The following is a 12,818-nucleotide window of genomic DNA, read 5'->3' as shown; positions in this document are numbered from 1 at the left end:
ATTATACATTGTTTTCTTAATTGTATCATTAAGCAAAGAAAAATACTGTCATGAAGAACAATTGGAAAATAATTACACTAAAACCACTGTTGTTGTTGTTGTTTTTTCATAACCGCCATTTGGAATGACAAATTCTTATCCCAACTATACTGCCTAGTTCTGTCATTTTTGAAGTTCCTTGTGGAGTTTCTTGCCTGTCCTGGGTGATCAGAAGGATTTTTTTTTCAGTTGGAAAAGTACTTGATTTTTTTCCCCTGAACAGAATCAAATGACATTTATCTGAAGTCTAAGGAACAGATAGTTGAGAATGAAGCAGAGCAATACCATGGTACAGTCCAGAATAGAGAGAGACAGTTAAGTATTGAGAGACATCTCTTAGGTGTCATAGAAGAGCCTCCTCTCTGGGCACTAGCAGCCCAGGCCTGTAATCCTAGCCACTCAGGTGGCCCTGATCTGGAGGACTGAAGTTCAAGGCCAGCCCACTCTTTCACAACAGTGTGGAAGAGTCCATCTTCAAAATAACCAACAAAAAAACAGAGCTGGTGGCAAGCAAGCCCAAGATGTTCAAGGCCTGGAGTTCAGATGCCAGTCCTGACAAAAATACATAAATAAAAATAAAATAACATAATTCCAAGGAGTAAGGTTGCAAATACAATTGCTTTAAAAGCATATTTCAGAAGATTTCAGAGATATAATGGTCTAAAAGGACCGTTGCATATGCAATCTTAGTAGGGTGACTAACTAAATATCACACTGTTCCCTCATTTCTTTTTATACCTGGAACTGACAACATTCATTTTGCATGTGTTGTTTTTTGTTTGTTTTGTACTGTGGCTTAAACTCAGGGCCTGAGTACTGAACTTGAGCTGCTTTTGCTCAAGGCTAGTGTTTTACCACTTGAGCTACAGTGCCACTTCTGGCTTCTTTTTTTTTTTTTTTGTAATTTATTGGAGAGAAGACTTTCTGTAATCCTAGTTACTCAGGAGGTTAAGATCTGAAATCTGAAGAAGCCAGCCCAGGCAGGAAAGTCTATGAGACTTTTATTTTTTTTGTCGGTCGTAGGGCCTGAACTCTGGTCCTGGGCACTGTCCCTCAGCTCTTCAGATCAAGGCTAGTGCTCAACTACTTGAGCCACAGTACCACTTCCTGCTTTTTCTGCTTATGTGGTGCTGAGGAATCAACCCAGGGCCTAATGCATGCAAGGCAAGCACTCTACCACTGAGCCACCTTCCCAGCCCAAGACACTTTATCTCTAATTAACCACTAGAAAATCAGAAGTGGCACTGTGGCTTAAGGTGAAAGAGTGCTAGCCTTGAGCAAAAAAGCTCAGGCCCAGGCCCAGGCCCTGAGTTCAAATAACAAACAAAAAAACAGTCTTACAGATTTTCCTGCCCTGGCTGCCTTTGAGCCAAGATCCTCGGGTCTCAGCCTCCTGAATAGCTAGACTTACAGGCGTGAGCTACTGGATGTTTGTTTTTATTTAAATAGTGCTTTGCCTTGGGAGATAAAAGCATGTGATGCTTAGCTATGTCAGTCTGGCGTGCTAGCTGGGTGAGCTGGACAGCTTCTAGGCTTTCTTGTGCCTCAGTTTCCTGTTGGTAAAAATAAGAGAAGAGATTTTAGTATTTGCATGATTTTACTGTGATGTGTAAACAACATAGTGACTTGAACATGACAGAATTTCACCAATTCTAAGATTTTCCAGGTTTTAACACCTCTCAAATGAGGATGTATCTTAACACTTACTATAGTTTCCTTTTTTTTCTTTTTTCTCTTTTTGTTTTCATTTGGGTGCTGAAGCTTGAATCCAGGACTTTGCATATGCCAAGCATATATTCTCCTACCAGATTTAACCACAGCCCCATTGTAATTCCCATAAGCATTTTGCTTTTAGTTAAGTGATGGCATGTCTTTCAGAATATGATGTCTCAGCTTGATGAGGTAAAGGTTAGCTTCACCAGCAGTGTCATCATCCTCAGCCTCATTAACTAATACAGCACCCTTGGATTGCTCAGCACCGACAGGCTTGAGTCTGTATGTTATCTCGATTTCCCCCAAATATTTGTCTTCAAATCTAATGAGCTCTTTTTTCAGAATTGGTTTCCTCTCTGCTAATGTGCAGTATTTAGGAAGTCAACCCTGTTTAGATGATCTGCTGTACCACAGAGCGGGGAGCTATGAACACGTTCATTAATGTCAGTCTCTTAGAATAAATAGAGAAGACAAATTCTTTATTTTCTCTATTGATGGATTATCCTAACTCAAAGAAGCATTTTTTTTTTCTTAGCAGAACGGAGCCACCATTATACCACGTAAGATTTACTGGCGTGTACTCTCCCCTTCCAAGAGAAGAGGCAGTTTATTGATTTGTAACAAAGGAATGGACAGTGGCCAGACCTTTTCTGCTTTATACAATGCACTGACAGCAGCATCTGCATATCATTCAGAGGAACAAGGAACAAGTCCTCACATCTGAGGCCCCCCTGTCAGACATGAGCCATAATAACTGAGCAGAATCAATACACAGCTGTGTTCCATGCTCAGCATCCACACCCCATGACAATGTCTTGTTATTTTACCATGACATGCTGTAGTTCCTAATTTCAGGCTTCCTCCTTCTTTTGATTGCATTATTCAGCAGAGGGGAAGGTGGGAGAGAAACCAATGTGGATCTGAGATAAAGATCTCCTTCCAGGTGAAAAGGGGCCCAATGACAGGCAGAGAAAGAACCTTGGGGCCATTGTGTATGAAGCTTGACTAGGAAGATTCTGGGCACATGTCCATCCAAATACTTGGACACATATTTCATTCAGCCCTAACTCAGGCAGCTTGTCTCTTCTTGTCTTCTGTTTGCCCTCCAGAGTTGAACTGGTGGTATTTGCAAGCCACTCTGAAGCAAGAGTGTAGACACACAAGGCTAGCCAGGGGCTGGGGCACAGGGATTGGGTTTAGGGTTTTGTTGTTGTTGGTTTTTAGAATAATTAATTGAATCATTCCAGAAGCTAGGCTTCTTTCCTTTCCCCACTGGCTTCCCAACTCCCTGTTGTACATTTCCCAGTCCCCAGAGTTTTAAAGAATAAAGCTGTACCTGTCTGACATTGACTCCTGTTCATCAAAGATTGCTCACTCTATCCCTGAAGTCTCCCTTCTTAAGTTCAGCCAGCTTTGATTGTGCCTCAGAGCTTATTGCTCTCCAAGTTCAATGCCATGAACCTGAACTAGTGCTACTGTTTCCCAGAGAACGTCAGGTGACTAAGCCTTAGTCAGAGAGATTAGGGCCATCCTGTCCTGGTAGGCTGCCCACCAGAAACTGGGGACCGGCAGGAACAAGATCTTTTCCAGTGAACAGAATGCCCTACTGTATCTAGATAAGCCTAGGGCAGCAGCCGTTGATGGGAGGGCGGGGGTGGAGGGGGAATCATCTTTTTGAATTTTCACTGAGCATTTTTGTTTTCCTCAGTAGTTGGCCTTGAACCACGGGGGCAAGCCTATTTCAACAATGAGGGGAAAAAATCTGCCACTGTGTGATCAAATCCATCAGCCATTTCCTTTTCCTTCACAAGTATTCCTGACTTCTAATTTCCATGACAGCGGCCTGGCAGTGGCATTTGCATAGCATTTTCCCAATACTTTGATCTTTTACTCTGATGATTTTTTTAAAGCAAGTAAACCCACATGGACTAGACAAATCTAGATTGTTCCTGTTTCATCATTTAAAGAACACTATATTCGTTTCTGTAATCAAGCGCATGTAGAAAAGATCTTACATACTCAGTACAATGTGTTGCCCCTATCCAGGTTGGGGAAAAATCAAGTTTAACATGTCTAGACAATAAGGTTCAAAATGGTAAACTGGGATTTTTTTTAAATTTTTTTTTCAAAGTTGACAGCACAGTTAAATTTACCAGATTTAGCAAGAGTGTGCATTTTGGTTCCTTTATTTCTAATGGCTTTTAATTAAATACATATACATGTCCATATCTTTTTTAACAAAATTGAATTAAGTATTTTAATTGGTGACATCTTTAAAAAAATATCCACACTACTGCTGGGTGCCGGTTTTCTCACACCTGTAATTCTAGCTACTTAGGGGGCTGACATCTAAGGATCAAGGTTCAAAGCCAGCCCCAAAGTCTATGAGACTCTTATCTCCAATTAACTGCCAAAAGGCCCAAAATAGAGGAGTGGCTCAAGTGGTAGAGTGCCAGCTTTGAGCAAAAAAGCTCAAGGACAAAACCCAGGCCCTGTGTTCAAGCCCCAGGACTAGCACCAAAGCGAGAAAAGAAAATTCAGTGGCATTTAAAATCATAGTGTGTCCTACAGTTGTCCTCCTGTTGTTATTTTTTTGCGGTGGGGGCGGGGGGGGGGGGTCTGGTTGTAGGGCCTGAACTCTGGGCCTGGGTGTTGACCCTCAGCTCTTCAGCTCAAGGCTAGCGCTCTACCATTTGAGCCACAGCACCACTTCCAGCTTTTTTCTTTTTGCTTATGTGGTGCTGAGGAATCAAACCCAGGGCCTCATGCATGCAAGGCAAGTGCTCTACCACTGAGCCACCTTCCCAGCCCCCATTGTTATTTGTTATACAGTGATTTGAACTCAGGGCTTCTTGCTTGCTAGGGTGCACTCTCTACTTGAGCAATCTCTCCATCCCTGTTTGCTCTGGTTATTTTTAAGACAAAGGTATTGCTTTGGGGCCAGGCAGGCCAGGACCATCCCTGTGTCAACAGTTACATCCCACCATGCCCAAACTTTTCTGTTGAAATAAGGTACTGTGATCTTTTTGTCCTGACTGACCTAGAACTGCTGTCCTCCCAGATCTCCATACCTCACAAGAATTACAGGGATGAGCTACCAGCATCTTGATTTGTTGTTGTTTTCCCTGTCCTGGAGCTGTAACTCAGGACCTGGGCCTGTCCCTGGCTCTTTTGCTCAAGGCTAGCACTCTACCACTTTGAACCACAGCTCCACTTCTGATTGTCTGGTGGGTAATTGGAGATAAGAGTCTCATGGCCCTTCCTGCCCAGGCTGGCTTTGAATCTTCAGATCTCAGTCTCCTGAGTAGCTAGGATTACAGGCATGAGCCATCAGCACCCAGAGGCCCCCACAAAAATGCAGTATTTTCTATGCATGTTGTTACTTTCTTTCTTCTCCAGTGTTTTTCAAGATGGATTTTCAGAAAGTTTAGAGTAGTATTCTTTTTGTTGTTGTTGGTCATAGGGCTTGAACTCGGAGCCCAGTCATTGATTTTGAGCTCTTTTTGCTCAAAGCTAGTCCTTTACCACTTTTTTTTTTTTTTTTTTTTTGCCAGTCCTGGGGTTAAACTCAGGGCCTAGGCACTGTCCCTGAGCTTCTTTTTGCTCAAGGCTAGCACTCTACTGCTTGAGCCACAGCGCCACTGCCATCTTTTTCTGTTTATGTGGCACTGAGGAATCGAACCCAGGGCTTCATGCATACTAGGCAAGTCTACTACTAGACTATATCCCTAGCCCTTGAAGACCTCTTCTTAAAGAACCAGTTTTGTTTCCCTTATGAGTCTACTGTACTCTTATATATAATGCCAAGTGCTGTGATTAGAGTTGTCTGTGCCTAGGCAATGGTGGTGGTGGTGGTGGTGGTGTGTGTGTATATGTGTGTGTGTGCACGCAAGTGTGATCTCTGGATATTGTCTACATGTTCTGGGCAGCCACTTCCTAGATTTTCACTTTCACCCCCTGCCCACCCTCATTCCACTTTGCTGTCTCCATTAACAGTCATCTTTGTAAACAGAACTAGAAGATTTAGTGTTGTACCTATTTTTTAAATGATCCATTTTGATGGGGCTCTCTTTATTATTTCAGGTTGGATGCCTTTGGGAACTTGATGCATGAAATTTGCATGACTCCTTGCTGCTTTCCAGTGCCCCTCCTTGGATTCAAGCCAGCATGGCTCACATCACAAAGGTTAATGGCTGTACCTCAGGTAACCTGGCTCTGAAAATAGAAAGGAGGGAGGGGAAAAGGGAGAGAGAAAGAGGGAGAAAGAAGAAGAGGGAGAGCACAAATACAAAGGAGCAGAAGAGGGAGAGCCAACTAATATTTGTGCCAACTAATATTTGAATCTCTTTTTAAAATAATTGATAGGTAATAATGAGTTGCCTAGGTAAGTAGGGTTTTAAGGCAATTTTCTGAGGCGGTTTTGTTGTTGTTTCTTACCTAATCACTTAGAAAATTTGCTTTTGTCTTTATTTATGTGCTGAAATCAGTTGAGTAAATTATTACCTAAGTCAGTTCTATTGAAGTGTTGAAAAGGTGAAGTAAAATCCTGAATATTGATGGAAGTTGAAGGAACCTTCTTGCCCCTTTTCTGGAGAGGTTAACTGAAGAGAGTAGAAATGAGAGTCTGGATATTAAAAACTAATTCTCTGGTAGCTTTTATACTCACCAAAGGAAAAATAATTATAAAATGACTTCCAGAGAGAACTATGCAACAACTTGTCTTTGAATCATAAAAGGCCTGTATTCTGATTCTTCCTTTGACTAGATCTTAAAAACTGATATATTTTGAATATTCAATATTGTTTATGTAAGATTGGAGAGAAGCTTGTAAGAGAAAAATACTCTGAGAAAATTCTCCTAAGAGATGATAGGTTGTCAGAGATGATAACCTGTATAGGACATCTTGCCAAATACCCATTCCTCCCAAGTTATCTGCCAAAAAAAAACAAACCATGAATGAGAACAGTAATCGGCCATCTGAGAATTCTTTCCCAGAGCTTGAGTCCAGGGTCCCCATTCTGCTGGCTCCAAGCACCCTAGAATAGCAGCATTGTGTTCTGGAAGGAGAATAGAATTGGTGTACTGAGTAGCTCCCACACACACACACACACACACTTTCATTTACACCCTTGAGCTTATTGGTGCCTTAGACCTTGACTCTCATATTTCTGCTAAATCCTATCTCTGGGAGTTTCTGGACTTTGAGAGTTACCACTTGGCCTCTAATCCCTCTTTGAACTCGGCATGTCATGTACTGTCCTTGTTTGCTCCTGAGGTCTGAAGGTCCCACTGTAACTCTTCTACCCTATCTGTCCTGTCTAACAGGTCTGGGCACTGAGTTTGAAAGTGCTCTAATTTGTGACCTCTAGGGGGTCTTGTTTCTTTAGACAGAGGTTTAGACCAGACAAGGGAGGATTTTTGCTTGTCTTAGTGGTCATGATCCCTGTTGCAATTTCTTCCAAAGGCTCAGTCATACACAACTGCTATACATTTATAGGAATACTAGCTTCTACACAGACATTTTCAAATATGGAAGCATAAGACTGTCTAAAAGAAAAAACAGCAAAGACAACCTATAATATACTATACAGAAATAATGTGCTTGCTCACTTTCCATAATCTTAGTATTTCACATGTTTGATAATATGCCTGTTAAAAATTATTTTTACTGCCAGGCTCTGGTGGCTCATAGATATAATCCTAGCTACTCAGCAGAAAAAGATAATGAGGATCACGGTTCAAAGCCAGCCTGTGCGGCAAAGACCATGAGACTTTTAAATCTCCCACTAACCACCAAAAAGCCCCAAGTGATAGAAAGCTAGCTTTGAGTACAAAAGCTCTGGGACAGCGTCCAAGCCCTGAGTTCAAACGCCAGGACTGGCACAAAAGGGGGGGGGGGAGAAAGAAAGAGAATTAAAGAGAGAAAAAGAGAAAGGAAAGGAAAGGAAAGTGTGCTGATTTTGGAATAAGAACAGAAAATGCTGTAATGTGTAATAGTTACCAAGTCATGGCTCTGGCACAAAATGTGTGCACAAAATACTTGTATGAAAATTAACTTTATTCTGCACCTTGCCATAGAAATCAACTTTACAAGTACGGGGCAGGTGTTATGTCAGGTACCGTTTTTGAATGAGGCATGTAGTAACAAACAAAACAGCAAAACACTCTGCCCTGGAGGATCACACATTGTAAAGGAAGCTAAAGTCTCCTGAGTAGGCTGCCAGATAAAATAGAGCACATACTTAATCAAAGAAGTGGTACTGTCTATCTGGAATGTTAGTTTACCAGGGTATTCTGTTCTTATTTGCTAAATCTGACAAACCTGTCCCCACCTTGTACCAGATTGCTTCCCACTCCTTGCCACCCAGCCCCACCCCCCATCAATCCCAAACATTTGTCTTCTCCAGAGCTTCAATCTTAATGTCTATTGAACTGTTATTATTTAAATTCATTAATTTGTTTTCTATTAATATGTATTCTATAGAAGGACTGTAATGTCTTCTGTTAATGTAATGAGAGGAGCACCATAAATTGCTCTTGATTCTTCTCTTATTCCTAGCAAGGAAACAAATGAGGATCATTGGTTGGGAGAAGTACTCTGTTTCTTCAGGGTATACAGATGGAGACAGTCTGCCTATTTTTTAACCCAAGTTCCTGAGTCATGTTGTGAACTGGCTACGTTGATTGATACCTCTCTAAACACTAATTAATGTTGCGCCATTTTAATTAGAGCTTCAGATTCCTTTAGAAGCCAAATGACAAGTGGCTTATTTGTCAGATGAAGATGATAACACTTGTCCTATCTCCTTCAGTGATGGTTGTGAGGGAAAGGTAAAACACTAGCTGTAAAGACACTTTTTGTTGTTGTTATTTGTTTTATTTTGCTTTTTGGTTTTTGTGAGACAGTGTCTCAGACTGGCCTCAGCACCTTGAATGCTGGGATAGGCATATACCACCATTCCTAGCTTGTAAAACAGTTTAAAAAGCATAAAGTGCTATTCAGATGTCAGAGGATAGCACCATTGTCCCTGTCTTATGGCTCCTCTCATGAGCTTCTGATGTAGTCAGCACCTGCTGAAGTGCTCTCCCAACACTCTGCCAGAGGCTGACATTGATGGCAAAACTGTCCTGTTGAGGAAAATGAGCACTGTAGATGAGCATTGCAATGTAACTTTTATGCCTGCCATTCTATCTTTACTTTTCCTAACAGCTGCTTTTCACAGTTCATTTGATTTACTTTTGTATTTTTAAATTTCCCCCCCTTATAATGGGGCTTTGGAACTCAAGGCCTCAAGCTCTTGCGTGGCTTTTTTCACTCAAGGATGGTACTCTCCCACTTGAGCCATGCCTCCACTTCCAGCTTTTTGCTGATTCTGCCTGGGATGGGTTTGAACTGCAATTCTCAGATTTCTGACTCCTAAATAGCTAGAATTACAAGTATGTGCCACCAGCACTTGGCAAAATAACAATGGGTGTGTGTGTGTGTGTGTGTGTGTGTGTGTGTGTGTGTGTGTGTGTGTGTGTGTGTGTGTGTGTGTGTGTGTGCGTGCGTGCGTGCGTGCGCATGCATGCGTGCGTGCATGTGTGCATGCACATGCACATGTATGCATGTGTCAGGACTGGGGCTTGAACCCTGGGCCTTGGGCTCTCCCTTTGCTCAAGGCTCTAGTGCTCTGTCACTTGAGCCACACCTTAGCTCCCAGTTCCTTCTAGCTTCTCTCCTCTAGATTTATATGTTTTCTCTCAATCGGATATGTATTCATTTAAGGTGCTTACTGAATTGCATTGGAAATTCTGTTGTGTAAATTAATATATAATCTCATTCATAAAATTTGAGAGGCACAGGATTACTTTAAAATCCACAGTAGGTCAGATTTTTACTATTTCTTTTATATCCTTGTCATGTGAACAGACTTAAACATAGCTCCAGTAACTTTTGGTACTTAGTTCTTGCTAAGATTTTTTGCATTTTTTCCTAAGTCTTCATGGGAAGTCCTTTCCCAGTGAATATACACAATTCTGGGGAGTGTGTCTAGCAGTTGAATGTCTCTTCCTTTTGTTGCGACGTTTGGACTGAAAGTTTCCCTATTGCACTCATTGTAGATAATGGTGCAGAAACTACTCTGCCTTGGTCCTTCCCTCCTCCTCCCTTTTGATTTCCTGAGATTCATTTCACAGCAGCAGGACAATTGGGTTAAAGGGCATGACTGTTGGCTTTACTGTTGAGTTTGAATCTCCTTAGTCTGGTCAGTGATTTGGCTGCAGGTTTTGTCTCCGTGCTGATCTCAGATGAGGTACAAAGGCCACCTGATAAGAATGGATCACGCAGACGGAGGGAAGACTCCTGCAGAGCAGGCCACATACCCTGTAGCTCCAGGCAGGCCCCTCTTGCTTGTGTCAATATTTTTTCTGGGCAGGAGTATTTCTCAAACAGAGAACTCTGAGCCCACTGTGGTAAACCTAGCAGCGGGAACCATGTACTGTTTGTCTAGCATGAGATGACTTGGCGCTCACTGATCTGGCTGGAACCAACGTGGTGTTTCCTGAGACTATGTAAGGAAAGGCACAGCTGCAGGATGGCGGCCGAGGTGAGTCTTAGAGGTGTCATCTGGTCCCCTGCCCTGGAGGCAAAGCATGTGCTGATTAGAAATGAGCTGCTTTAATTTGTGGGTATGGTCTGTGACTCCCCAGGTTCTCTTGGGTTCGTTGGTAATTGGATGAAAATGGATGCTCTTGTTTATCTCGCATTCTCCCACAAGTAAGCTGTGTGGTAAGGCCAGCAGAAGAGCAAGAGGACAGAACAAAGGTGCCCAAGATCAAAAATCAGACGTATGGTAGAAAACTATATAAAATCTGAAAGTCGCCGGACACTGGTGGCTCACACTTGTGATCCTAGCTACTCAGGAGGCTGAGATCGGAGGATCACACTTCAAAGCCAGCCCAGGCAAGAAAGTCTGTGAGACTCCAATTAACCACCAGAAAACCAGGATTGGTGCCATGGCTCAAAGTGGTAGAGCCACTAGCCTTGAGTGAACAAGCTGAGAGACAGGCCCATCATTCAAGCCTACAACCACCACCATCACCAACAAAACAAAACCTGAAAGTAAAATGGTTATAGATAAAAAATGTCTTCCATAATAGTTCTATTGATAGAGGCTTTTTTTCTCTCTCTTTTTTTTTTTTTAGCTTTTTTTATTTTGGGCAGTTCTGGGATTTGAAGTTGGTCTCATGCTTGACAGGAAATCATTCTACCACTTGAACCACACCCCTGGCCCTAGGTTGATTTTTTTTTTTTTCCTTTCCCCTGTTTCTTTTTTTTTTTTTTTTTTTTTGGTGAAAATATCATACAGAGGGTTACAATTACATGGGCAAGGTAATGAGAACATTTCTTCTCAAGCATTGTTGCCTTCTCCTTTGTTTCCCCTTCCCATCCCTTCCCATCTCCCACCCCCCACCTTCCCCCCTTAGGTGTCTTTTCTTAATGTGCATTGTTTTCATTGAGCCAAGTTAATACTCTATTTTAATGCCTGATAATATTGCATCATGCAAGTGTCATCCTCACATTAGATGTGTCTGTTTATTGGATTTACAGTATGCATTTCAATTTTCAATGAAACTATTAGGTATTAACTCATGGAAGGCTACTTTCACACTGAAGCTTACACATGAAATAATTTATTTTCTTATAGTGATCACGTTGGAGCAGATTGGGTGTTCATTCGTTTGTTTATTTTTTAAGTAAGAAATAGTTACTTTTCAGTTTCATAACTTAAAATTCCAGGACCACCTACAAGTAAGAGACTCTGAATTTTGATCTGACTCCTCTGATTTTAATCAGAGAAGCTCCAAAAGCATCTGGCCCCTGGAGAGGTTTTGGAAGTTGCTCCTTCGTTGGGGCTTGCCTGTTTTACATACTCTCCATGCTTCAGATAAACTAGTAGCCAACCTCACCTTACAAGTATTCTTGCTCTAAACCTTGCAGGAGTCATAATGGGTTAAGGTTTCTGACAGGCGATTAGCTCTGTAGCTAAGCCGGGGCAGGGCGATTTGTCTTCCAGTGAGTGTACCAGCCTACTTGGCTGCTCAGAGGAAGAATCCAGGCTTAGTCCATTCCTGGGACTGAGCAAAGAAGCCCTGGACATTGCTGTTCTGATGCTCTTTCCGTGCCCATAACAAAGGAGGAAACACAAAATAAATCCCCGACAGAAACTGGACTATGTTGAAAGCTTGAGTGGTGGAAGTAAACTCTAAGAACCTGGGCAGTCAAAGGATCAGAACTGCCTTTCTTATGAGGATTTGCATATTCTGTGCTCTGCCTGGCTTCGTGAGTATTGCCATTTATTTCTGATTAGGCACTTCCCTTCTTTCTTGAAAGACTTGCGTGGGCAAGCTGAGCCCATCCGAAGTTTGGCTCATTGGCTTCCTTTTCCAGGGTTTGCCTTCTTCCTGTGTTCTGGATAATTTCAGTTCCTCTCCTTTGTGTAGTTGCTGAGAAAAATTTCTATGGATTTGGTGGAAAAAATGAATGACTAAAGCTCCTAGCTTTACTGCTTTGGGTGTGTTTTTTTTTTCTATAAAAGATCTGCTTGATATGATCTGGCCTGAAATATAATATGAACATAGTTCTTAGACTCACAGAAACAGTAACTTTTTCTTCTTTTCTGCTCTCCCCCCCCCCAAAAAAAAATTCAAATTGTTTTGAGTAGTCTTCTTTAATTACAAAAACTCAAGATACAACTGGAAATAAGATTTTATAAGATCCTTTCAAACAATTGCAGACCTTCTCAGTCTAAATGAAAATTATTCTTGTTTTCCTTTCTCGGGCTCCTCTGGTAGAATTGGGCTGCTATGGGAGGGGACTGGGGACTGATTTCCTTATTTCCACATACTTGGAGGAAAATATGCTCAAGCTTAAAGATCAAGTTGGGTTCTGCTTTGGGCTGAGTTTATTACGAAGCCTGAAACCAGGCGAAATTTAACAACTATGTGACACCATTATTCTCCTCAACTAAAAGCACTGGATGGACAGGGGGTTCACTAATCTCAGTTAAAAATAACTATGCTGC

At 41.9% G+C, this 12,818-nt stretch overlaps 1 protein-coding gene across 3 annotated transcripts in view; it reads left to right on the top strand.

Moving 5' to 3' along the window:
* The window catches only part of Kank1 (KN motif and ankyrin repeat domains 1), a 184,909-nt gene that overhangs the window by 115,334 nt on the left and 56,757 nt on the right, over positions 1 to 12,818 (top strand). For all 3 annotated transcript variants that reach the window (XM_070035683.1, XM_070035684.1, XM_070035682.1), the window contains exon 4: positions 5,836 to 5,956. In XM_070035683.1, the coding sequence (XP_069891784.1) occupies positions 5,920 to 5,956 (37 nt within the window). In that variant the 5' untranslated portion in view covers positions 5,836 to 5,919. The remainder of the gene's footprint in view (positions 1 to 5,835; positions 5,957 to 12,818) is intronic.

The sequence above is a fragment of the Dipodomys merriami genome, unplaced genomic scaffold, assembly GCF_024711535.1.
Source record: "Dipodomys merriami isolate MVZ:Mamm:240054 unplaced genomic scaffold, mDipMer1.0.p SCAF_26, whole genome shotgun sequence".
NCBI lineage: Eukaryota > Metazoa > Chordata > Mammalia > Rodentia > Heteromyidae > Dipodomys > Dipodomys merriami.
Note: the sequence above shows the minus strand (reverse complement) of the source record. Positions and strands in the feature narration are given on the sequence as shown.